The sequence below is a fragment of the Eubalaena glacialis genome, chromosome 9 (assembly GCF_028564815.1).
Source record: "Eubalaena glacialis isolate mEubGla1 chromosome 9, mEubGla1.1.hap2.+ XY, whole genome shotgun sequence".
Classification (NCBI taxonomy): Eukaryota; Metazoa; Chordata; class Mammalia; order Artiodactyla; family Balaenidae; genus Eubalaena; species Eubalaena glacialis.
Genome location: NC_083724.1, coordinates 1,736,909 through 1,761,846, shown reverse-complemented (window position 1 = coordinate 1,761,846; position 24,938 = coordinate 1,736,909). Strand labels below are relative to the sequence as shown.

Here is a 24,938-nt window from a genome sequence, read left to right as displayed (position 1 = left end):
GGCCTGCCGAGGCGGGGACCCATCCCAGTGTGCGGGGAGGGCAGGCGCCAGCAACCACCCTCCTGGCCGGCTGCCAACTGAGGTCACGAGTCAGGCAGTCTACGACCCCTTGACTCGAAGGTCAGGTCCCACGGCACTGCGCCGCAGCCACAGGCTCCGCTCCAAGTAAACAGGCAGGGCTTCAGACTTGGAGCTGGGAGCCCCTCTCCCAAGACCCTTCTCTCGGCACAGGGCTGTGGGGAGCGGAGGTGCCCCTTGCCGAGGCTGTGATCCTGCTGTGCCAGCCTCCTGTGAGCCTCCAGGGCCCTCACGGGAGCCTGTCCAGGCAGGCGCCATTGTGACTGCATTTGAAAACGAGGAAAGACTTCCCTGGTGGTCCAGTGGTTAAGAATCTGTCTTGCAATGCAGGGAATGCGGGTTCGACCAGGGGGTAGGGAACTAAGATCCCACGTGCCGCAGGACAGCTAAGCCCACGCACCGCAACTACTGAGCCCGCGCACCACAACAAAAGATCCCACGTGCCGCAACTAAGACCTGATGCGGCCAATAAATAAATAAATTTTAAAATAAAGATGAGGAAACTGAGGCTCAGGTGAGACAAGCTCCCCAGCCCGCATGGTAGTAAACTGTGGGTGGAGCCTGGCTCCAAATCCTCCACAGGAGCCGGTGCCACAAGCCCCAGAGTCTCTAGGCTCTTCTGGACCCTGTGCCTGGCAGCGTCCAGCCCACACTGTTCAGGACACTTGTTGACGAATAGTCTGGTCATCGTTTGTAAGTGAGCAAGCGAAGAGGAACCCACAGGCTGAGTTATGGAGAAGGCCAGTGTCCCGGGTTGTTGGGGCTGCCCCCTCCCCATGCAGGGAACTCAGGGGCTGGGTGTGGGGTTTGCACAAGCTGGTTTCCTACTGGCAACCTGGGCCAGGCTGAGTTGAATTCCCAGCAGGTGTGGGGACAGAGACCCCAGGAGAAGCGGCCGAGGCCGGTGTCACCCGTTGCTGTCTCCAGTGGGGCCTCCACCCGGCAGGGCTGGGCAGCAGTGGGCATGATGGTCGGAGCCTGACCTTTGGCCTGAAGGAGCCAGGCAGGTGGGAGCCCACCTAGGCCAGGGGCCCCTCTCCTGGATGCTTTTACAGCCGGGCGCCCGTCCTTGTCAGTGCAGGGCGGGGCCAGGTGAGGGGCCGCAGGTACAGATGGGGCTGAGCCCCGCTCTCCAATTAAAGTAGAGTCAGCCTGTGGGGCCTCGGGCTGATAACCAGGCAAAGTCCCCACCAGGCTGGCCGGTGTACACACTGCCCCTTGGTCTCCCTCCCTCTGGCCTGACCATGTCTCTGCCCGGCCACCTCCTGCCCGCCTTGGTCCTGCTCCTGGGTGAGTCGTCGGGCCTGGTTCCCGAAGCAGCAATGTCCGGGGGCTCGGGTGCTGGGCCTACAGAGAAGGAGGGGTGCAGGCCCTGGACGGCCTGCAGTGGGGGACGCAGGCGAGCCCTTGGGGTTCTGGGGATGGCCCCGCCGGGGAAGCGTGCTGCTCTCCCTGGCCTCAGTCTCCACCTGGGCTCCAAGGTGAGAGGGCCCTGAAAGCAGATCGTAGTCAGCCATTCTTGACCTGGACAGAGCTTTGGGGGGCCTGGGCCACCCGTTGATGCATCCCCTTGAGGGGGCTCCCTGCTGGCAGCCCCTCCGGTTTCTTGCTGGACTCCTGTTCTCTTCCCCAGGGAGTGTCCCACATCAGGGGTCCTTGGTCCCTCGCTCGCCCACGCACCCCCCATCCTGACACGCAGCCAGCCTCTCCAGGTTCAGTCATTCTCTGCTTGGCCCTGACAGGGACCCCCCCAGGTGGCAGTTCTCTGGGTTCCAGGCCCCCAGACACAGACCCAGCCCCCTCCCTGCATGACTTCCTGGCCTGGACCCCAAAGCAGGGTGACCTATGTCCTGGGATGCCCGAGTCTGAGCAGTTTCTGGGCCATGGAACAGTCCCAGGCAAACTGGGATGTGGGGTCTCCCTACCCCAGGCCACCTGGCTGTCTCTCTGCTGGCAGCAAGGTCCCCGGGCTGGGCCTGGGTCCCCAGCCGCTGCAGAGCCCCCCGCGAGGCCGTGTGCAACTTCGTGTGTGACTGCAGGGGCTGCCCTGACGAGGCCCAGTGCGGTGAGCCGGGGCCGGGCAGGGAGCGGGCAGGGCCGGCGCTTGCAGGCACCCCACCTGACCACCTGCCCTCCAGGTTACCACGGGGCCTCACCCACCCTGGGCACCCCGTTCGCCTGCGACTTCGAGCAGGACTCCTGTGGCTGGCGGGACATCAGCACCTCAGGCTACAGCTGGCTCCGAGACAGGGCAGGGGCCGCACTGGAGGGTCCAGGGCCGCGCTCGGACCACACTCTGGGCACTGACCTCGGTGAGGCCTGGGCGGGTCTCCACACCAGCCCTCCCCTCTGTGCTTCCCGCCCGGTCTCCTGACCTCTTGGCCCGGCCAGGCTGGTATGCGGCTGCTGGCACACACCGTGGGAGAGAGGCAGCCACCGCAGCCCTGCGCTCCCCCACCCTGCATGAGGCAGCCCCCTCCTGCGAGCTGAGCCTCTGGTACCACGTGGCCTCTGGAGGTGCGGGCCCAGGACCCTGCGCCCCGCATGCGGGTCCCAAGGGGAGGGACCGGGAAAGGAAGGGGAGCTGCCGCAGAGACAGGAGGGCGCCCCCAGGACGGGACGGGCAGGGATCCTGGGGCAGGGGCCACCAGGCTGGGGGAGGTCCCGGGGCCTGAGATGCCTGGGACGCCCCACTGCAGGTGTGGCCGAGCTGCGGCTGGAGCTGACCCACGGTGCGGAGACACTGATCCTGTGGCAGAGCTCGGGGCCCTGGGTCCCAGGCTGGCAGGAGCTGGTGGTGCCCACCGGCCGCATCCAGGGTGACTTCAGGGTGAGACGGGGACGGTCCGGATGGTGGGGGCAGCGGGGAGGGTCTGAGCTCTGCCTGAGATCCCAGGGACCGCGCTCTCTTCAGGTGACCTTCTCTGCCACCCGTAACGCCACCCGCAGGGGTGCTGTGGCCTTGGACGACGTGGCCTTCTGGAGCTGTGGGCTGCCCAGTAAGGTCCCCAGGCCGTGAACGCACACCTGGGTGGGGGAGGGGTTAGCAGGAGCCCGTGGTCCCCTCATTCCGGCCTTGAGCCTCTCCCCAAGCTGCCCTGCCCCGGCGCCTTGGAGTGGGGTGATGGGTTAACCCTCCCCCACCCTAGCCCCGCAGGCGCACTGCCCCCTGGGGCATCACCATTGCCAGAACAAGGCCTGCGTGGAGCCCCACCAGCTGTGCGACGGAGAGGACAACTGCGGGGACCGTTCAGATGAGGACACGCCCACCTGCAGTGAGCCGGGGCTGGCGGGGCCAGGGGCGGGGGCTGTCCCTTGGCACGGTCCTTCTGGGGGTGAGGCAACTCGTGTCCACCTGGAGCTGGGGCCATCAGCGCAGGCCCAGGGAGGCGGGGGGCCCAGGTAGGAGGCCCCGCGTGGTAGCCGGAGCCCCGCTTCCCGCCCTAGACCACCACACGGCCACCGATTTTGAGAGGGGCCTGGGCCTGTGGAACCACTCAGAGGGCTGGGCCCGGAACCGCAGTGCGGGCGGCCCGCAGCACCCCGCCTGGCCGCACCGTGACCACAGCCGGAACAGCGCACAGGGTGAGGCCCCCCCGGGGACCCCGGCTGCCACCCGGGCCACACTCGGCCACAGCACCCCGGCCACCCCGGCTCACGCCTGCTGTCTCCCCAGGCTCCTTCCTGGTGTCCGTGGCCGAGCCCAGCGCCCCAGCCATCCTCTCCAGCCCCGAGTTCCAGGCCTCGGCCCCCCAGAACTGCTCGGTGAGGCGGGTGGGGGACACAGGGTGGCCACCCTCATCGCCTGGGCCCTGGAGAGCCTCCCCTGACATGCTCGCTCCCCTTCCAGCTCACCTTCTATCACTACCTGCACGGGTCCGAGGCCGGCTGCCTCCAGGTGTTCCTGCAGACGCGGAGCCCTGGCGCCCCCCAGGCCGCTGTCCTGCTGCGCGGGCGCCACGGGGAACTGGGGGCCGCCTGGGTCCGAGACCGCATTGACATCCAGAGCGAGCACCCCTTTCGGGTGAGGGTGGCGAGGGCAGCATCACGCAGGGGCGTGGGGAGGTCCAGGGGCCCCTCAGGGAGTCCGGTCTGGGCCCCTCCGCTGTCTCAGCAGGAAGGCAAGCCAGAGCGGAGGAGGGGCTGCCTGCCGAGGCCCCTCCTGCAGAGCTGGGGTGGTGATGGGAGGGGGCGTCCAGCGATAGACAAGTACGAGGCGTGGGTCGTGGGGAGAGGGCTCGAGGGAGCAGACCCAGGGATGACAGAGCCACCTCTGCCCTCAGATCCTCCTGGCCGGGCAGACGGGCCCGGGGGGTGTCGTGGGCCTGGATGACCTCATCCTGTCTGACCACTGCAAACCAGTCCCAGGTGAGCCTGCTGGGCGGCCCCCTGCCCCCCCCAGCCCCCCCGTGAGGAGACGCACAGGCCCCGCCCGCCTGCCTGATCCCTGCTCTGCCCCCACAGAGGTGGCTGGCCCACCTCCTGGGCTCTGGGCTCCAGGTCCCCGGTCCCAGCTGTCCAGCCTGCAGCCCTGGAATCTCTGCGAGCCCGGACATCTCTTTTGTGGGGACCTGTGTGTCCCCCCCGAGCAGCTGTGTGACTTCCAGCAGCAGTGCCCTGGGGGCGAGGACGAGCAGGAATGCGGTAAGAGGCGGAGCTGGGTGGGGGGGAGCCCTCACCTCCCTTCCCCCAGACCCGCCCCGCTCGCAGCGGTGGGCGGGGCCGTTCACACCGGCTGCCATTGCAGGCACCACGGACTTCGAGTCCCCCTCGGCCGGGGGCTGGGAGGATGCCAGCGTGGGGCGGCTGCAGTGGGTGCGTCTCCCGGCCCAGGACAGCGGGAGCCCTGGCACGGACGCCAGCGGGGCCGCTGGTGAGGCCCGAGTGCCCCGCCCAGGGCAGCCTGCAGCCTGCCTTGCAACTGCACCCGCACAAGGGTCCCCGCTCTGCCTCTTTTCACCGGGGAGGGTCTCTGAATTGGGGGGTGTCCCCGGTTCTCAGGAATCAGCTCTGAGAGGCCTGCTCTTCCCCAGGGCACTTCCTGTCTGTGCAGAGGGCCTGGGGGCAGCTGGCAGAGCAGGCCCGCGTCCTCACACCCACCCTGGGCCCCTCTGGCCCCCGCTGTGAACTCCACATGGCTTACTATTTTCAGAGTCACCCCCAAGGTACCGCTGTCCCTCCAGGCCCTCTGCCCAGCCCTGGGGCGGGGGCGGGGCGGGCTGGCCCACAGTGACCCCTTACCAGGCTTCCTGGAGCTGGTCGTGGTGGAGGGCAGCAGCCGTGAGCTGGTGTGGCAGGCCGCGGGCAGCAGCTCCGGGGGCTGGAAGGTGGACACGGTCCTTCTCGGGGCTCGCCACCGGCCCTTCCGGGTGAGGAGGGCAGCCTGGGGCGGGGGGCGGGGGGCGGGCACGCGGAGCCGGCCCTGACTTACCGGCCCGTCCCCCACGCCCCCGTGAAGCTGGAGTTCGTTGGGCTGCTGGACCTGGACGGCCCTGGCCAGCAGGGCGCCGGGGTGGACAGCGTGACCCTGAAGGACTGCAGCCCTGCGACGGTCACTGAGAAAGGTGACCACCGTGGCCCAGTCCCCACCCAGGGGCCTCCCACCCAGGCCTCCTCGAGGGACCCCCGGGAGTCCCCAGTCCGGGAGCAAGTCTCTCCCACCCTCTCGGGGCTCAGGAGGGGTGCGGGGGCTGCTGACCCCCCAGTGCCTCACCCCCAGAGATCTCCTGTAACTTTGAGCGGGGCACCTGCGGCTGGCACACCGGCCACCTCACAGATGCCCACTGGCACCGGGTCAAGAGCCGTGGCCCTGGGTACGACCACACCACGGGCCAAGGTGAGGCGGGGCGCCCCGACCTGGGGGCAGCTCTCAGACTCGGAGCGGCCTCCCGTACCCCGGGGGGCTCCCAGACCCGACTCCCAGGGGGCAGAGGGGAGCGCTGGGCTGAGTGTCCCCAGCCTGGCGTCTCTGCGGCTCAGCCCCACGGCCCGCCTGCAGGCCACTTCATGCTCCTAGACCCCACGGAACCCCCAGCCCAGGGCCCCGGTGCCCACCTGCTCACCTGGCCCCAGACAGCCGCGGCCGCTCAGGAGTGCCTCTCCTTCTGGTACCACCTCTACGGGCCCCAGACCGGTGAGACCCCGTGCTGGGCGGGGCGGCAGTGGAGGCCCACGGGGGGCCCGAGTTCTGTCTCTGGGACCCTCGGGGCTCTAGAGGGGGTGAGAAGCAGGAGTCGGGCTCTTGTCCCCTCCAAACCCCGCCTCCCCCTAGGGACTCTGCGCCTGGCGATTAGGCGAGAAGGGGAGAGAGAAAGGCACCTGTGGTCGCGGTCTGGCACCCACGGCAACCGCTGGCATGAGGCCCGGGCCACCCTCCACCACCCGCAGGACTCCAGCGCCAAGTACCAGGTGAGGCCCGGTGCCCGGCAGTGGTGGGCAGGGCAAGGCCCCAGCCAGCTGACCCCCCACTGCCCCCCAGCTGCTGTTCGAGGGCCTCCGGGACGGGTACCATGGCACCATGGCGCTGGATGACGTGGCTGTGCGGCCCGGGCCCTGCTGGGCCCCCAAGCGCTGCTCCTTCGAGGACTCGGCCTGCGGCTTCTCCACGGGGGGCCGGGGCCTCTGGACACGCCAGGCCAATGCCACGGGCCAGGCGGCCTGGGGCCCCCCTGCAGACCACACCACAGAGACGGCTCAGGGTGCCGGCAGGGGGTGGGGCAGAGGCGTGGGGTGGGGGTGGGGAGCTGGGGGGCAGGGGCGGGGCGAGGGGGGGCCGGCAGGCTGACGCTGGCACCCCCCCAGGGCACTACATGGTGGTGGACATGAGCCCGCAGGCCCTGCCCCGTGGCCACGTGGCTGCCCTGATTTCAGAGGAGCACAGGCCCCTGGCCCAGGCCGCCTGCCTGACCTTCTGGTACCACCTGAGCCTCCGCAACCCAGGTGAGGGGCTGCCGGGAGCAGGGGCCGTGGGTCCCCTCAGGCCCCTACGTGGAGGCCATCCGGGAGCCGCCCCGCTGCTGCTGACCGGGGCTGGCTGCTCGGGCGGCAGGCACCCTGAGGGTCCACGTGGAGGAGGCTGAGAGGAGGCAGGTGCTCAGCATCAGCACCCATGGAGGGTTTGCCTGGCGCCTGGGCAGCGTGGACTTGCAGGCCGAGCGGGCCTGGAGGGTGAGAGGGGTGGAGGGCCTTCCTCACCCCCACGGGCCGTCCAGTGCCGACCAGACGCGAGCCCCCCCGCCCTGTGCCCGCCCAGGTGGTGTTTGAGGCCGTGGCCGCCGGCGTGGAGCGCTCCTACGTCGCGCTGGATGACCTGCTCCTCCAGGACGGGCCCTGCCCTCGGCCAGGTGGGAGCCCGTGGCCTGGCCCTGGGACCTGCTTGGCTCCTGGTGGTACCGGCTCCGTGCCTCCCCCAGGACGCCTGGCCTGACCTCTACCCCCCGCAGTGGTGGTGCCCCGGGGATGGGGGCAGCGCCGCTTATTGCCCAAGTCCCTTGCAGCTTCCTGTGACTTTGAGGCTGGTCTGTGTGGCTGGAACCATCTGCCCTGGCCTGGCCTGGGCGGGTACAGCTGGGACTGGAGCAGTGGAGCCACGCCCTCCCGCTACCCCCAGCCCCCCGTGGACCACACCCTGGGCACAGAGGCAGGTGGGTCTGAGTCGGGAAGGGACCCCAGCGCCATACACACCCCGGGCACACACCTCACTCACCCCAGCCCGGGCCAACCGGCCCACCCCAGCCAGGCTCCCGCCAGGGTCAGAGGCCGAAGGTCGGGGGGGGCCGGCTCCATCCGGTCCGCGGGGCACCGCGCCCTCTCTCGTTCCCAGGCCACTTTGCTCTCTTCGAAACGGGCGTGCTGGGCCCGGGGGGCCGAGCGGCCTGGCTGCGCAGCCAGCCGCTGCCCGCCACCGAGGCCTCCTGCCTCCGCTTCTGGTACCACATGGGCTTTCCTGAGCATTTCTGTGAGTCGGGCCGGCAGCGCGGGTGGTGGGGGAACCGGGCACGGGGCAGCCCCGCCTCCCGCCGGGTCGGGGGCCTGACACCCCTGGTCCCCTGCTCTCAGACAAGGGCGAGCTGAGGGTACTCCTGAGCAGCGCCCGGGGTCAGCTGGCCGTGTGGGGCGCGGGCGGGCGCCTGCGGCACCAGTGGCTGGAAGGCCAGGTGGAGGTGGCCAGCACCGAGGAGTTCCAGGTGAGGCCAGGCCACCCAGAGCTGGGAGACCTCAGGGGACTCAGGAGCTCAGGAGGGGCCATCCTCCTCCTCGGGTCCACCCAGCCTCTTCTCCCTCCCGGTTAGATTGTGTTTGAAGCCACTCTGGGCGGTCAGCCGGCCCTGGGGCCCATTGCCCTGGACGATGTTGAGTACCTGGCCGGGCAACGCTGCCAGCTGCCTACCCCCAGCCAGGGTAAGCCCTGCTCCGGGTCTGGGCCTCCACCAGCTTCGGTGGTTCACGGCCCACATGGCTGCCAGCGGCCTGCTCCTGGCCCGAGAGACCAGGAGAGCCACCGGGCCGGGCCCTGCACCATCCCCTCCCTCGCCCGCTGTGCCCCACCCTGGGCTGGGCCGCCCCTGGTCCCTGTTCCCTCAGGACTGGGGTGCCCCTCCCCGGCCTCTGCACTCCGTGCTCCCGCTCCCAGTCAGGCCAGAGACCACAGCCAGCCTCTTGCTGGAGCACTCGCGGTTGCTGCTGATTCGTGCCAAAGGCGGGGTGCGGCTCTAGCCTGGGGCCACGGCTCCCCCGGCTCTGCAGCCGGCAGCCGCCTGCCCGCCAGGGCCCAGCCTCAGCTGGGAGCCTTGTGTGGGCACGACCGGCGCCCCTCCTTTAGCGGGGGGCCCAGAAGTCCTCAGGGCTGTGGGGACGGCCGTGCCCGGGCGTGGGGCTGACAGGGAGGGCTCGGATCCCGGGTCACGTGCCCTGCGCCCACAGGAGACACGGCAGTGGCCACGTCGGTGCCAGCTGCGGTTGGCGGCACCCTCCTCCTCCTCGTGCTGCTGGTGCTGCTTGGACTTGCGGGACGGCGCTGGCTGCAGAAGAAGGGGGGCTGCCCCTCCTGGGGCGAGACGGACGCCGTGGCCCCCAGCTTTGACAACATTCTCTTCAACGCGGTAGGAGCCCTGGTGGGGCGGCGGGCAGGAGCCCCTGAGCCCTGCACTCGGCTGGACGGTGAACAGGACCCTCCCACACGCGGGGCCACCGCCGCCCGGTGGTCACAGAGCTCCTCCTTCCTCCTAGGACCATGTCACCCTGCCAGCATCGGTCACCAACGACCAGTAGATGACGCGGAGAAGACCCTGGCTCCTCACCTGAGCTCCCCCCCTTCCTCAGCAACCTGGCCCAGGGACCAACACCTTCCCCACCCCCCCAGGACACGTCGAGTCCCTGCATCCCTCGCCCTCACAGGCGCTGCACCTACATACCCCAGCGATAAGTGCCCCGGCCCACAAGGGACACCCCCGCTGGCCAGCCAAGGTTGAGGTCTGCACGTCCTGCTCTGCCTGTCAGCAGGAAGCGGGGGCTCCTCGGGCTCCCCAGACCCAACCCGACCTGCCCAAGAGGATGTGCTTGGGGGCCCGTCCCACGTGCCTCAGTGACTCAGGAGACTGGAAACAGGCAGGCCACGGAGACGGCGCCAGGGGCTAGAGGCACCAGGAGGGAGGCGCAGCAGGACCCTGAGAAGCCCCTGCCCCAGGCCAAGCGAGCCTCCGGCCAACCTAGTGGAACTCTGACCCAGGGCCCATCAGGGGCCCTGCCTCACTGGGCGATTCTGCATCTAATTTAAGACAGAGAGAAATCCCCAGAGGTGCTGGTGACAGACTTAGGAGCAGACACTTCACTGGGTCCAAGGTGGCATGGAGCTGGACTTCTAGGAGGAATGCCCTGTGTCCCCTGTCCCAAATAAAGGTCGCCGTGTCCACCCTCCCACGGTCAAGGTCCCCGCCCACATGCCACCCTCATCTAATAAAATGGAGCTGAGTCTTTCTGACCTAGGGACAGTCCCAGGCTCTGATCTTCCACGAGGGAGATTCAGACACCACCCGCCAGGTCTGTCCTGGGGGAGGGGGTGACGGCCACACGTGCATGGCCAGGTGCTCCCTGGACTCCAGCCCAGGTGGCTCCACCTTGCCACCCCGGCCCACTGGGCTCTGCACGGAATGATGTGACCAGGGACTCAGTGCCAGGGGAAGGCCAGGGTCTGGTGCCAAGAAGCTGATGGACGCCCACTAACTGTCCCAGCAAAGTTGACAAGGAACAGCCTGCAGAGCGGCCTTCCTGGCCCTCAGACTCCCCCCACACTGCTTCGTGAAAACAGCCCTTCGCCACACTGTGGGCCAGAGGGAGGGGGAGCTGCGGGCACACGAGACGAGACTGGACAGCAAGGATTCAGCACCAGCAGGAAGGGCGACAAATGTTTATTAGCTTCTCTACGAGCCGGGCTGGAGACGCAGCTCCTCTCCCAGACGGTGGCTGCCCACCCTGTGCGAGGTGGTCCCCGCTCCGAGCTCCCTGGAGCCGCACCCGTGACAGGGCAGACCCCGGGGGAGAGGAAGGCAGCGTTCTGCACCCCACGTGAGGGACGGGAAGAGGGAGGAAAATAATCAGGAGAAGCGAACACTCCGCAAGGTTTTGTTAGTTTGACAGCAGGTACGGGTAGAGGGGGTTCCCGGGCAGGGCTATCGCCCTGTGTTCCGCACAGCCGCGTGAGGAGACCCACGCTGGCACTGGTGGTCAAGGGGAACCAGCCAGACGAGATCAGCCGGAACGCACTGATTTCGAGGCTTTGTGTTCATTTCGCCCTCGGCCCCTTCTCGATCGGCTTCCCAATGTCTTTGCCCCGGAGCTTGAGGCCTGAAAGAGCCACCGGCCCATGACCACTGCAGCTCGCCCCCTGGATCTTCAAGGCACAGGGCAGCTCCGCAACATCCCTACCTGCTGCCCCGGAGCGGGCAGCGGCACCCTCACCGACCCTTGAGCGCGGGCTCCCAGGCTGCACTGGAGGCGGGGAGGGGGGGGTGCGGGTGGAGGGGCGGGACGCCGATGAGCACCGTGCCCACCACACTACTAGATTCCACACCTGACTCTGAAGAGCACGTGCCTGCCCATCTTCGCGGGGACAGAGGACGCCCCTTCCCAGAACTAGGCCTCCTCGCTCTGGGAGCCCCGCTGCCGCCAATGCTGGGGGCGGGGCAGGGAGAGCGAGGCCCACAGCACAGGGGGCTCGAGGAGATGCCAAAGGGGGAGGCGCCCAGACACTACTCGCTCGTGGGAATTTTCTTCAGGCTCCAGAGAATTCCGGGGCCCCAGGGGCCTTCCTGCGCCCCTCCTCACCAACCCCACCCAGGAGGGGCGGCCGTACTGCGCCCGGTCAGGCAGCGGCAGCCGAGACCCACTGAAGGATGGCAGGACACTCACCGATGGCTCTCTCGATCTTGCCCAGAACCTGGTTGTTAGGAATGGCCCGGCCACTCTCATAGTCCGCGATGACCTGTGGCTTTTCGTTGATTTTCTAAAGAGAACGTGTATTTGCACACATCAGTTCCAGAAGGAGATGCTGGGGGACTAGAACACAGCCAGGTGAGGCGCCTCAGGCGCCGCCACCCCCGGGGCAGTGTGCAGGCCGAGGGCCTGAGCGGACAGCAGCTCAGGACGTTACAGCTGACTCGTGTGGCCCCCCCAGAGACCTCAGGGTTCCCGGGGCAAGAGCGAACTGAAGCCCTCAAGTCACCAGGCGAGCAGAGCCCACGCCTCCCGCCTGCCCGGCCACGGCCTGGGAGGAGGGGACCCGCTGCGCTCACCGTGGCCAGGTCCTTCTGCGTCAGCCCTTTGCTCTGCCGGCCCTGCTGGATCACCTTGCCCACCTCCAGGGTCACCCGGTCGTGGTGCAGCTCCTCCGTCTCCCGGTCCAGCTTGGCTGTGTTCTTGGTGATCGAATGCTGTTTGTTCTGGCCGGCGGCCCCTGGACCGGTGCGAGGCAAGAGCAGAGGAGAGGGTTTGCAACAAAGCCGAAGGAGAGCCGTTTCCGAACGGGAACCAGGCCCAAGAGGCGCCCTGTGCCCCAGGTGACGTGCCAAGCCAGGCCACCCAAAGTGGGGCCAAGAGCACAAGGTCCAGAATCCGTGGACTAAGGAGGGAGAACAATCCCTCCTGAGCTGCGCCAGCCACAGCTGCTCCGACAAGATCCCTGACCGCTCCCAGCTCTGCAGCGGCTTCAGCGGCCAGCAGCCACGCTGACAGCCCGGGGGCAGCGCTCACGCGTCTGCAGATTCGAACCCCAAGAGCACCCCCTGGGTTCGCGAGTGGACGCACAAGTACCTACATTTCTTGGAAGTCTCCACATCTTCTCCTCGTCTCTGAGCTGCTAAGATGGCCTAGAAAATTAGCAAGTGTTTTTCGGTCAAAATTAGCGTTGCAGTATCTGGCAAACACCAGTTTAGGCTGCTGTCAGCCAGTCAGCGCACAGCTAACGCCTGGTGCTTTTTGAGCCCGTGAGCTCCGAGCTCATGCCCCTAAGCGCCGTGCTACGTGCCTAGTACCTGATGCTTTTTCAAGGACTGACAAGTAAATGCTGGGTTTAAACCAAAGCTTGTCATACAAATCCCTCTACAACCAAATATCCAGGCAACTCTCAATAAACTCCTGCTAACGAAAACAGAAAGAGCTCACATCTTTGCTGCTGAAAAAAATGTGCTAATGGATTCCTTTCAGAAACCCACACTTGAAATAGATTTACCTCTCTACTACACTCTCCTGCAAAAGCAGGAAGGAACGTCAAGTGAGGACCTGGTCTGGCCTTCCTCAGCCAATCAGGCTCCTAATAAAAGACAGTATGTCGCACAAAACCTGCAACCCTCGTCCCAAACATCAGCAAAGACAGCGACACCCCTTGATCCACAGTCACCGAATATTAACGTAATGTATTTCTTGAAGCTTCTGACACCTCAGAGACATGACTGTGCGACATTCTCAGTGTGACATGTTCACAGATGCTTTCTAGAGCTGTTCACACGATTCCTAGCTTGTGGCTATTAAGTTTCCTTTGGAAAAAAAAAAAGAGAGTGAGTTTGGTTTTGACTAACTGAGAAGTCCTGGGCAGGTCAATGAATGCTGGTCACCAGGGCCAAAGCTAGTCCTGGCCCAGACCTGGCACTGCGTGTCTAAGGCTGGCCCAAGGCGGCCTGAGAGCAGAAACAAGCAGGGGTGGGGACTGAACTGCCCTTCCCCTCTTCCCTCACATCGACTCACAGACGAACCCCGGATGGACTAGCCAGGGAACCTTCTGCCCCACGTACCCCTCAGGGCATGCCGGCTACCCTTGCAAGTTGGGGACGCAAAGTCCACCCGCATGCTGGGTCCTAGGCCACCTCAGCCTGGGGCCAGGGACCCCCTATGACCGGCAATGTGCTTCAGTGGGCTCCACAGGCGGCAGCAGACTGGCCAGGCACCCGGCAGCCCGCAGAAGCGGGAAGGAGACCCTGGGGCGGGTGTGCCAGGCAACCGTGCCCCTGTCCCATCCCTTCCCTGGACCCACCACCTATCTGCGCTCCATCCCCCATCTCCGCCCCGAGGTCCACCCCGCTAACCTCGCCCCGCTCCCCTCCAGTCCCTATGTACCTGTCCCCACCAAGAGGTCCAGCGCCTCGCCCGCAGACCTGTATCATTGCCTTAAGACCATCCGGACCCTTCCACCCCCACCCCGCCCCTGTCTCCCACTCCTGCCCCTGGCCTCCGCCCCGTCGCCGCCCCCTGTCCCCGCTCCGCTCCCACCCGGTCCCCGCTCCAGTCCCCACTCCCCGCCCCCAGCCCCGCGTCCTCCCCGCCCCCGGCCCCGCGTCCGCCCCGCCCGCCCGGCCGCTCCTGGGCCCCGAGGCCCGCGCTGCGCCCGCACCTGCTTGGACTTGGCCTGGGCGGCCGTGGGGCCCTTTTTGCGCAGCACCGTCACCGTGTCCCAGTCACTCTCAGCCATGGCGGGGCAGGCGGGGCTGGCGGTCCGTCCGGCGGCTCCGCGGCAGCTGCTCGAGACCCGGCTACGCGACGTCCCCTAGTCGCTCGGCCGCTTCCGGCGCCCGCCTCTGGCCCGCCCCCTCCTCCCATTGGCCGGCGGCTCGGGGGGCGGGCACTTCCCGCGGCTCGGGGCCAATCCGCGCCCGGCTCGTCTGTGGCAACGCCGGAGGTGCGCGAAGTGGGGCGGGAGAAGTCGCGGCCGGGGCGCGTGGCCGCTTGGGGGGAGTTGTGTGTGTGTGTGGGGAGCGGGGGGGCGGCCAGGGGCAGCTGGAGGGGCGCTTGGGAGCGCTGGGGGGTGATGAGGGGCATGTGGGGCAATGAGAGGTACAGGGGCCGTGGGCGGGGAGGCGAGAGGATGAGTGGGTGGGAGGAAGGGGAACCCGGCTTGGGGAGGCGGCGCAGGGTGGCTCTGGAACGGGGTCGGGGCGCAGAACGTGAAGAGGAGTACTGGGAGGGGAAGGGGAAATGCGAGTAGCGGGTGCTGTGCGCCGGGGCGAGAAGGAGAGAAGAGGGGACTCGGGGGTGGGGCAGGTAGGGGGAGGGAGACTGTGGTCCACACCTGGTTTCCTGGTCGCACCTTTGGGGATGGGGATCGACCAGCCCCGGCCTGGCCCGGCCCCTCGCGGGCAAGGTGGGCGCGCAAACTGAATGCAAGGGAAAGGTAGCCTGTAGTTGAGGTTAGTTTCTGTTTCATGCCTTTTTTGGTCACCTTGCACGCAAATGGAAGTTCTTCAATTTCTCTGGAGTTCTGCTCACGTGATGCAAAAATGATGGGGGCCAGGGTGCAGATTAGGTGGGGCCTGAAGCAAATATATTTTGTGGGAGGACTCCAAGGAAATATATAAAATTTTAAAAACAAAATTAGTTACAAAAGAGAATGTTTTTGTATAACATGTATATTTTGAATAATATAATGTATACATAACTTTATGTAATATAATGTATACCTAATATAACGAATAAGTTATTTTACAATAACTTTGTAATATTTTATAGTTATTTTATGATAATCTTGTATAATGAGAAAATAAGTCAATAAATTATAAATTTTAAAAAACTGACAAATGCCACACATCGCAAAATTCAGAAAAATAACGTTTGTATGAATTAATGAATGCATCTCTAATGCTTTTGCTTTCATTTTTGGCTGTATTCTCATTGAATGCCACATCATGACTTTGCAGAATTGTTTTATGGAAAGAACAGGAAGACAATTCAGACATTTTTCTAACCTGTGTGATCAAATTTGTCTCTGATTGTTAGCGTTGACCTTGGTCTGGGTAATACTTGCGCTTCGCATAGATGTGCTTGCTCTCTGTAGCATTCTTAGAGGTTTATGCTCCACAACACAGGAATTCTGATAAATGTGTACACTTTAATCATATAATATCCAGTTATCTTACCAGCAAAAGCAAGTATATTTAGGAATGCAGAGGAATTACAGTTCAGAATATTAAAACTGTGGCAGACCATAGGCAAATCGGGAGAACAGGAAGAACTTGCTTTTATAGGGAGAAGGGGGAGTTGGGACGGGCTGTGATAACCAAAGAGTTCGGGGAGCTGGGGGTCCAATGGAGGCTTCCTGTTGGCTGGACTGCTGTAGTCTCTGATTGGCTGGGCTGTTGGGGTGTTGGGGGGTGGAGGGAAGTTTCCTTCGTCCTGCCTGACGGTAAGTAGAGGCACCTTCCTGCCCAAGATGTAGGCAGAGATCTCTTCCTGTTTGGGGTAATGGACATGCACGGCAGGCGTGAGGGCGCACCGTACAGGCCAGTCCCGAGTCGACTCCAACTTTGGCTGAGTTTTCCGTAATTAAATCCACACATTCTGTCCAGGAGTCAGGACAGCCGAATCCTCTGCTAACAATTTTGCACAGACTCCCATCTGGTTCACACAACAAACCTTGTTTCTCCTTTGCTCTGCGTACTTCCAGCTCCGGGCGCTGTGCGGGTAGGTAGTTGGCAGCTGTAGAAGACATACCTGCCTCAGGACAGGCCAGCAAGACTGTGAACAGCATAAAAATATCCCATATACCCCAACCCAAGCTCCTCTTAGTGGGGTCCCAAAAATGCCTGTGGTCACTGCAGCGGGCCCAGGAAGAGTGTGAAGAGAGAGGGGGCTGCTTGGAAAGAGACAGCGGTCTTAACCTATTTCAGTCAAGATATCCTACTCCTAGAACTTAAGCAACACCCGGCCATGTGAACCCTCGAGTGAGGCCCTCTCTTGAGGGCTGTGATCCCCAAAGGAGAAGTTGCATCAGCTCTGTGGTGTTGCACCTGCCCTGGTTGGCTCAGCCCAGAGAGGGGGCATCCTAGACCTTGGTGTCTTCTGTCCATGCAGGTGTCTGCCAGGATAGCCATCATCACATCTGGCCCTTGGTCAGGAGTCCAGGTCTGATGCCACAGAGACCTCTGCAGCCCCTGTCCTTGTGGCATGAGCTACCACCAGGGCACAGGTGGTACAGGTGTCTGTGCCCCTCCCCCCGACCCATTCCCTGTCGGGTCACCCATGCTCACCCCCTCCTGGCTCTGAGTGCTCCTGATTTACTCAGGGTCCACGGGACAGTAGCTTTGGGGGCGAAGCTGCAGCAGGTGGCATGGAGAATCAGCTTCAAGAGGCCTGGTGAGCAGCTCACATCTCCCCTGAGGTGCCACACCACTGCTGTTTAATGAATCTCCTGCCTGCCTTGTTTAAAGTAACCAGTGTCACACATCTTCATGCATGGAGAAGAGAAAAGAGAATTCTGTAGCCTTCTGGAAAACAAAGATAAAACATGGCTATTTCTATATTTCCAAAATAAAGATATTAACTTGAATATTGTATCCCTGATGAAAATTAGATTTTTTTTTTTGATGTGGACCATTTTTTAAAGTCTTTATTGAATTTGTTACAATATTGCTTCTGTTTTATGTTTTGGTTTTTTGGACACGAGGCATGTGGGATCTTAGCTCCCTGAGCAGGGCGCGAACCCACACCCCCTGCATTGGAAGGCGAAGTCTTAACCACTGGACTGCCAGGGAAGTCCCTCCCTGATGAAAATTAGCATTAAAAGTTATCAACTAAATACTATCCAGTAAAATCTAGTAAATGTGAAGGTCTGTACACCTCATGAAGGAGGGGTTACTCACACATTTAAAGGCAGTTCATGATTACCATGGCCAACAGCCCTTGAGGTGGCCCCATGATCCCACTTCCTGGCAGCCCAGCTTTTGTGTAATCCCTTTCCTCTCTGTAAAAAAACATTTTTTATTGTGATAAAATACACTTAACATTACCATCTTAACCATTTTTAAAGTGTAGAGTTCAGTGGCATTAAATACATTTATGATACTGTGAAACCATCACCCATAATCCATCTCCAGACTTCTTTATTTTGTAAAACTGAAACTCTGTTCCCATGAAGCACTAATTCCCTATTCCTCCTCTCCCCCAGCCCTCGGCACCCACCACTCTACTTTCGGACTTTCGGACTTTAACTATTCTAGGAACCTCATATAAATGGCATCCTACAATATTTGTCCTTCTGTGACTGGCTTATTTCACTCAGCATAACATCCTCAAGGTTCATCCATGTTGCAGCCTGTGTCAGAACTTCTTTCTTTTTCAAGGCTGAATAATAGTCCATTGCATGTACATACCACATTTTGCTTATCCATTCAGCCATTGATGAACACAGGTTGCTTCCATATTTAGCTATTGTGAGTAGTGCTACTGTGAACATGGATGTACGTATATCTTCTCGAGACCCTGATTTCAGTTATTTGGATATGTATCCAGAAATGGAATTGCTGATCATGTGGTGACTCTATTTTTAATTTTTTGAGGAGTTGCCATGTTTATTTTTGAAGGATATATTTTATAAATATTGTCCCATTGTGTTCTGACCTCCATTGTTTCCAAGGATAAATCATCTGTCATTCATATCTATTTTGATCATTGTCTCCTGCACGTAATGTGACATGTTCTCTGGCTGCTTCAAGATTTTCTCTTTTTTGGGGGGGAGGGGGGTTCCTATTATGTGCCCAATTATACCTTTCTTCATATTTATCCTGCTTGGGTTTGCTGAGCTTCTTGGATCTATATATTAATGTTTTTCATCAAATTGGGAAAAATTTCACTAGTAGTCAAATATTTTATTTATTTATTTATTTATGGCTGCATTGGGTCTTCGTTGCTGTGCGCACAGGCTTTCTCTAGTTGCGGCGAGCAGGGGCTACTCTTTGTTGCAGTGTGGAGGCTTCTCATTGCGGTGGCTTCTCTCGTTGCGGAGCATGGGCTCTCGGTACGCGGGCTTCAGTAGTTGTGGCATGCAGGCTTAGTAGTTGTGGCTTGCAGGCTTAGTAGTTGTGGCTTGCGGGCTCTAGAGCGCAGGCTCAGTAGTTACGGCGCACGGGCTTAGTTGCTCTGCAGTATGTGGGATCATCCCAGACCAGGGCTCGAACCCGTGTCCCCTGCATTGGCAGGCGGATTCTTAACCACTGCACCACCAGGGAAGTCCCTAGACAGACACTAGGGAAGTCCCTAGACAGAAGGAGCCTTTGGGGATTAGGAGTAACCCACTGAGGTTTTCCTTTGGGGAAGAGCCCTCTGGCCAGTGTGGAGGATGGGGGTGTGAACATGGGGTGAAGGCAGTGCTCAGGGGAGCATGGGTAGTGAATTGTACTGACCAGGGCAAAAGGAGTGGTCTGAGGGGGCTGAGAGGGGCTGAACACCCTGTGGAAGCTAACTATGTCAGGTTGGATCAACAGACCAACAAGCTACTTGTTACTCATTGTTAACTTAAAAGTGATTGGTTACACCCTTTGTTAGTATTTTGATGAATATGACTGTACAAGTATTGTTCACAGCAGATCTACATAATGCATTATGATTCTACTTCCTTTCCCCTATCACTTTTTCCTTGTGTTGACAAGTGTCTCTAATTTTTTTGGTTAGCTGCATGTTAATTCACTTCATTTTTATTTACCCCCATTAATTCAGCCCCAGACTGTCTGTCAGGGCTGTAAATCTCCTCTCCACCCATCAGGTGACTGGCCATCCCTGTGTTTCCCAAGCCTCATCCTCTGCAGCCTGTTCTCCCCAGCAAAGTTGGGTGGGCTTCTTCCAGACCCGAGCCTGGAACTGTCTTTTGAGGAGTTTCTCCTCTCTCCTGGAGCCAATGCCAGCATCTTCTTTCCTTTCACTCTTATCTTGGTGGACAGGCTCTAGTAGCTTTCAGACCAAGACTACATGGGAGGAAAATTTTTTGAGACACAGCATGTTTGAAAATGTCTTTATCCCATCATCAACTCTCAGGGTGATTGATTGATACTTTGAGCAACAAATTACAGGTTGGAATATGTTTTCTCTTAGAATTTCAAAGTCAGGCTCTATTGTCTTCTAGTTTCCATATTACTGTTGAGAAGTCCCATGTCTTTCTTGTTGTCAGTCCTTTATTTATGACCTGCTTTGTGTGGGCTTCCTCCTCTCTCTCTCTTCTCACTCTCTCTCTTTGCCTCTGTCTCTGTCTCTCCCTCCTTCTCCTCTCCCTTCCCTCCCCCCTCCCCCCATCTGGAAGTTTTAGGACCTTCTACTTGCCCTCCTTTCTATGCAACCTCAGGGTGATGGCCTTGGTGTGCTTCCCCACCATGTGCTCCACACTCTAGACCCCCTAAATTTGGATAATAAGGCCCTTCAGTTTGGGAATGTTTTCTTGTGCTCTTTCCTCAATAACTTCCTCCCTTCGTTGCTTGTTTCCACTTTCTGGAATTCCTATCACTAAGATCTTAGATTCCCTCCTGGGGCTGTGAATGTCCTTATCTTTTCTATTTTTAACTCCTTTTCTTTCTGCTCCACTTTTGGGAGATTTCCTCAACTTACAACCCTTTCACTGACTTTCTTCTTTAATTTGATATCACATTTTTATTTTCTAAGTGCTCCCTTCTCTAGTCTATCTGTTCCTTCTACAGCACTGAAATTTATAGCACCCTGTTCCACATATTCTTCTCTCTGTCCCTCTGAGGTTACCAAGTTTAGTCCTGGTTTTTTTTTTTTTTTCAGGTACCTGCACCCTCCCTCCCCCTCCTTTCATCTGTTTTGATCTCTGTCTTTCACGCAACTGTCCCAACCCTTGGCTGTCTGTCTCATCCAAGAGGGTGGCCCTTGGGAGCAGCTGGGAGCCTCGTGTGCATGGCAGGACTTGCCAGGGTGGGCTCCTCTTTGGGGCGATCAGGGTGGGACAGAGCCATTTCGTCTGAGGGTCCCAAAGAGCAACATCTGGCCAACCCACTGTTTCCTGCTTAGCCTGACTGCCAGCCTGGTGGCCACCGTGGGGAAGAACTGAGCCCGGCATCCCTAGGCTAGAGAGCCCTTGGACTCATCACCTCCTGCCTTCCATAGCAGTGATGAGAGGGAAGTTGCCTGGCTGTGTGGGCTGGAGAGGGGATCTGGGGTCCAGCTGTCCCTACACAGTGTTCAGCCCCTCCCTGCAGCCCAGCCTGCTCTGGGGCCGGGGCCTCTGGGTTTGCCTGGAGCCAGCGCAGCTAGCCTCTGATGACCCCCCTCACTCTGGGACCCAAAGGGTAGATCGTACATGATGCAATTAGCTAAAGGTTCATTTAGTAATCCTAAATAATGTCAGTGATAAAATACAAATACTCCTCCTCAAAATGTCTCCTGTCAGCCGCTGGCACCGGCAAACTCCAGCACACTTTGTATCCTACGTGGAAATCAGCTACACCCTGTGTTTCGGGGGGACGTTCCTAACATTTGGGTGTCATGTGTACTTCCAGCCCTAGCAGAACTCTGCGCTCCTGCATTTAAACAGCAAAGCAGGTGACATTAGCACCGCCACTACGCCCGACTTACTTCAACCCTGTCGTTCTATACAGCCACTCAGAGTTTTCATTGGAATTTACAATTTTTCAACTGCGGAGATGTCTGAAAGGCACCAGGATTGGCTTTGACCAAAGACACTGACAGAATCACAATTTGCAGGACGTACATACGGTTCTTCCTAACTTGGTGCATCTGTGGTTTCAAGTGAAAGAAAATTACCACAAGTTTATTAAGGTCAATAAAAAGTATTCTTTGATCAACTACGAGTGAAAATAGATGGACAAATATGGCTGGACTGTCTATTGAACATGACAAGAAGAAAAAAGACTGATTGTGACAAAAGCACTGTGAAATTTGCAGATACTAAGACTCAAAAACAGAAACTGGTCTATAATGTTATTCATTGATGTGAAAAATGGATATGTTGGTGTAAGTATTCCCCTTGTTTTTGAGAAAATACATAATGTAAAGAAAGTTTTGATCCATCACTTTCCCCTTTTTTGTACTGTTTATTGAATGTATTTACTTTTTATTCACACGATTGTGTACATGAAGTTCAGCAAGAAAACATTTTCACAACTTGCTTTTCTTTTCAGCCATTGTCATTGTCACCGAATACACTTGGTCCCATGGAGAAGCGGAGTTAAAAGATCCATTGGGCGTCCCCAGCGAGCACTGGAAAGGCCAGGTGTGCGGGAGGAGAGGATGGGCTGTGGTCCAGGAGGGTGAGGGGCTGGACTGGGCAGTGGAGGAGGCTGCCAGCTTCCCCTGCGCACTGGTGGCCACTTCCTTCAGCTGCAGAAGGCAGGACCACTTAGACTGAGCCGGGTGCAGGGCCTCTACAGATGGCCAGGGGAGGGGAGGGGGCCAGCTGGAGAGGGTGGGCTGCCAAGGATGGGCCCGGGGTCTGGGGAAGCAAGGAGGTACGGTTGACAGCTGGCAGAACCAGGGTCAGAGGTCCCAGCTGGGCTGAAGAATGCTGGGTCCTGGACAGGTGGGAGCCCCATGGAAGAGGGTGGCAGTGGTGGGGCGGGGAATGCCTGCTGCGGTGGGGTGCCGGGAGACCCCTGAGGGCCACCCCGAGCCTCTCCGACACAGAGCTGCGGACCTTGGCCAGGTGATCACTTGCTGGGTCCGAGTGTGAGCAGAGCCATCTTACTGTTTGCGGGTCCGAAGTGAGGCGGTGGAGCAAGGTCCCCACAGGGAGCAGGTGCGCGGTGCCTGGGCGGGAGGTCCGGCCGGAGTCAAGGGGCCAGAGCGGCAGTTCCGGATGCGGCCGGCAGAGGGCGCGCGCGGACCCGCCGCTGCTCCCCAGTGAGGCCGAAGAGGCCGCTGCCCTCCAGGGACCCAGCTGGCGGAGGACACGGGCACACAAACCGAGTCTAGTCCCACGGGGTGTGGGGGAGGGGACCCACTTAACACAGGGCCACCTGGAGAGAGACCTTCTCTATCTGAGACCCTAGGACCTGCAGAGGGCCCAGGCTGAGCCCCTCGCCCGGGGAGGGAGGGAGCTGGTCCCGGCAAGGCACTGGCCGGTGTAAAGGCCCTGGGGCCGGGTCGGCCTGGCGATCGGAGGCCGGGGTTGGCCGGGGCAGCCCGGGCACCTGTGATTCTGCATGCGAGGTTGTCCCCCAGGCCTTCGGTTCTGGGTGTGGGGTGGCATCCGTTTTCTGAGATCGGCTGAAGGGAGGTGGGTGTTGAGTGGGGAATGTGGGCAGAGTGGGGGAATTGGGGGTGATCTTTGCCTTCTTCTTGGTACTTTTCTGTGTTTTCCAGAGCTTCCAAAATGACCTTCTGTTGCTTAAAACCAAATGCTTTTGAATCGGTGGTACCATCAGGTGGTTTAAAAACTGTGGGATGGTGTGCAGTGACCACGGCCTGCTCCTTGGCCCCCATCACGTTGATTACTTTCTCCTGCACCCTTCCCAAGTCTACAGAGAGTACAAACGGACACGAAAACCATTCTTTTCCACCTTTGCTTACAGAGGACGCAGTGCTACGTGCACGCTGTCACCACCATGCTCTCTGCACCTCATTAGGGCCTGGGCGTGGGCGGTCCTGGTCCCAGAGCGCTGGCTGCTGCCGTGAAGCCAGCTGCGGGGCCTCACCAGCCTCGTCTTTCTCCTTTTCCTGGGGAGGGGCGGTGCTGGCTGTGCACTTCCAGGAGGGGGAGCGGGGGAGCCCCTTGTGGCTGGCTCCCGGGCAGGGGAATTCTGGGCAGAGCTGGAGGCCGGCCTTTCTGGAAACGCGTCCATCAGGTGATTACACAGTGAGAGTGAAAACAGCTCCTTTCAGAAGCTGCAGCCCCCGGTTGACCTTCAAATGTCTGAAAAACGAGAAGAGAAGCGGGGCCGAGCTCTCAGGACGGGAAGTGGGCTGTACTGGGAGGCTGGCTCTGCTCAGCACCGGCCTCTGCTCTGGGGACAGCACCGGGCACAGGAGGGGCAGCCCACGTCCAGGGTCCTAAGTGCGGGCCCATGTCGGCCTTCCTGCCTCCTGGCCCTGAGTGCTGTTCTCCCAGAGGCCTGGGTGAGTAAAGGATGGGAGGTGAGATGTCCAAGGGGACTGGCCACGCCAGTGGGGAGCGGAGGTGCCACCAGCATTCAGAAATGTCCTGGGCACAGACCAGGACCCGAGGGAGGAAAGCCAAGGGGGCAGGCCCCACCCCGGGAGGGAGGCCTTGGGGCAGAGTGGGTGGCCGCGGCAGAACCCTCCCCCGGGGTCTGCAGGCCCAGTGGGCAGCTGATGGGGCCTCTCCTGCCTGGCCGGCGAGCTGTGAAAAGCCAGCGTCCACCGCAGCATCGACCCGGATCTGTAGGCAGGCCCACGCCTCTCTCTGGGGGGCACTGAGGCACAGGACAGAGGCCCTAGACCCCAGCCCTCAGGGGGCAGGTGGATGACGCAGGCCCCCTCTAGGGTCTGCTCGGGGCTGTCCCAGCCACCTCCCCGCATGGCTGCCTCAGAGGCTGAGTTTTGCTTTCTTTTTGGCAGGAAGGAACCCGCGTGGGAATCCCCTGAGTTGCCCGACGACCAGAGTGAGTCATCCCTTTTCCAGCCCGCCTGGATCGAGGTGTCACCCTTCTGAGCTGGCAGGCGGGGGTGGGCTGGCTGCTTCTCAGTCAGCAGCCCCTCCCTGCCGAGGCTCCCTCTACCCAATCTCAACTCGGGGGCCTGTCGTCAGAATCTCTCTCTCTCTCTCTCTCACACACACACACACACACACACACACACACACACACAATGTATTCAGGAAAATCCTCTGAAACTGGCAGTCTGAGAGATATGAAATCATTTTCATGCTGGAAGCATCGCCAGGTCCTTCGAGTTGGGCTCAGCCCTGTCAGTGCCGAGGGCTGCAGGCAGCCTCCTTCCCGGGAAGCAAGACCTTCGTCCAGGAAATCGCTTCGGGATGCAGGGTGGGCTGAGGGGGCCCTGAGCCCAGCGCTTCTGTGCTGTCCCCGATGCTGGAAGGGTGAGTGAGGTCTGACCCTCCCCAGGGAGTCACTGCAGAAGGCAGGCGAACAACTTCCATTTTACCCTGAAGAAAGAGGGGTGCTGCTGAGGGGGGACCTCCCCTCTGCAGCAAGAGCCATTTCCTTCTGTGCTGCCAGTGGGTTCACAGGACGGCCTCGGCTCCCCAGACCCTGGGAGGAGAAATCTCCTTACAACTGAGAGCTCTGTTAGTTATGGGCCTTGAGGGAAACCTCATGGAACGCGTAGGTGGGGACTGGGGAGGTTTCCACGGCTGCTCGTGGCAAACTCAGCCTTGAAGTTCACGGAACTTGTAATGGAGGCCTGGTGGCCTTGCTGCTGTATCCCGGGGATGTGGCGTTTGGGATCGGGGAATTCCGACTCCAAACCAAGTAATGATTTATGCAGTGTGATGCGAGTACTCCTGGACACAGCGTGGACCGTTAACAACATGTGGCTTCACAGCCTGCCTATGTCGTTTACTCTGTCCTTGAACAGTTTGCGTGGCTTCAGATGCTCCCCCTGGAGCGGGGGCGCCCACTGTGCTGTGTGACCTGGGTAAGGAATCTTGCCTCTCGTAA

General features: G+C 60.6%; 2 protein-coding genes across 2 annotated transcripts; one reads left to right on the top strand and one right to left on the bottom strand.

Moving 5' to 3' along the window:
• The first annotated feature begins 1,322 nt into the window (after positions 1-1,322).
• MAMDC4 (MAM domain containing 4) lies at positions 1,323-10,040 on the top strand. The gene is made up of 27 exons (XM_061200869.1): positions 1,323-1,368; positions 2,036-2,143; positions 2,217-2,390; positions 2,470-2,595; positions 2,778-2,908; positions 2,993-3,077; positions 3,228-3,353; positions 3,526-3,663; positions 3,755-3,843; positions 3,929-4,102; positions 4,362-4,487; positions 4,593-4,722; positions 4,826-4,951; positions 5,112-5,243; positions 5,798-5,914; positions 6,077-6,211; positions 6,350-6,486; positions 6,557-6,776; positions 6,880-7,017; positions 7,127-7,245; positions 7,331-7,421; positions 7,575-7,721; positions 7,901-8,035; positions 8,137-8,264; positions 8,370-8,478; positions 9,001-9,179; positions 9,307-10,040. Exons 1-27 carry the CDS (start codon positions 1,323-1,325, stop codon positions 9,346-9,348), a joined length of 3,408 nt encoding a protein of 1,135 aa, XP_061056852.1. The 3' UTR covers positions 9,349-10,040.
• A 428-nt stretch (positions 10,041-10,468) lies between these two features.
• On the bottom strand, positions 10,469-14,148 carry EDF1 (endothelial differentiation related factor 1). The gene is made up of 5 exons (XM_061200868.1): positions 13,958-14,148; positions 12,389-12,440; positions 11,868-12,028; positions 11,485-11,578; positions 10,469-10,920 (listed from the first exon to the last, which is right to left on the bottom strand). Exons 1-5 carry the CDS (start codon positions 14,033-14,035, stop codon positions 10,859-10,861), a joined length of 447 nt encoding a protein of 148 aa, XP_061056851.1. The 5' UTR covers positions 14,036-14,148; the 3' UTR covers positions 10,469-10,858.
• Between the last annotated feature and the right edge of the window lie 10,790 nt (positions 14,149-24,938).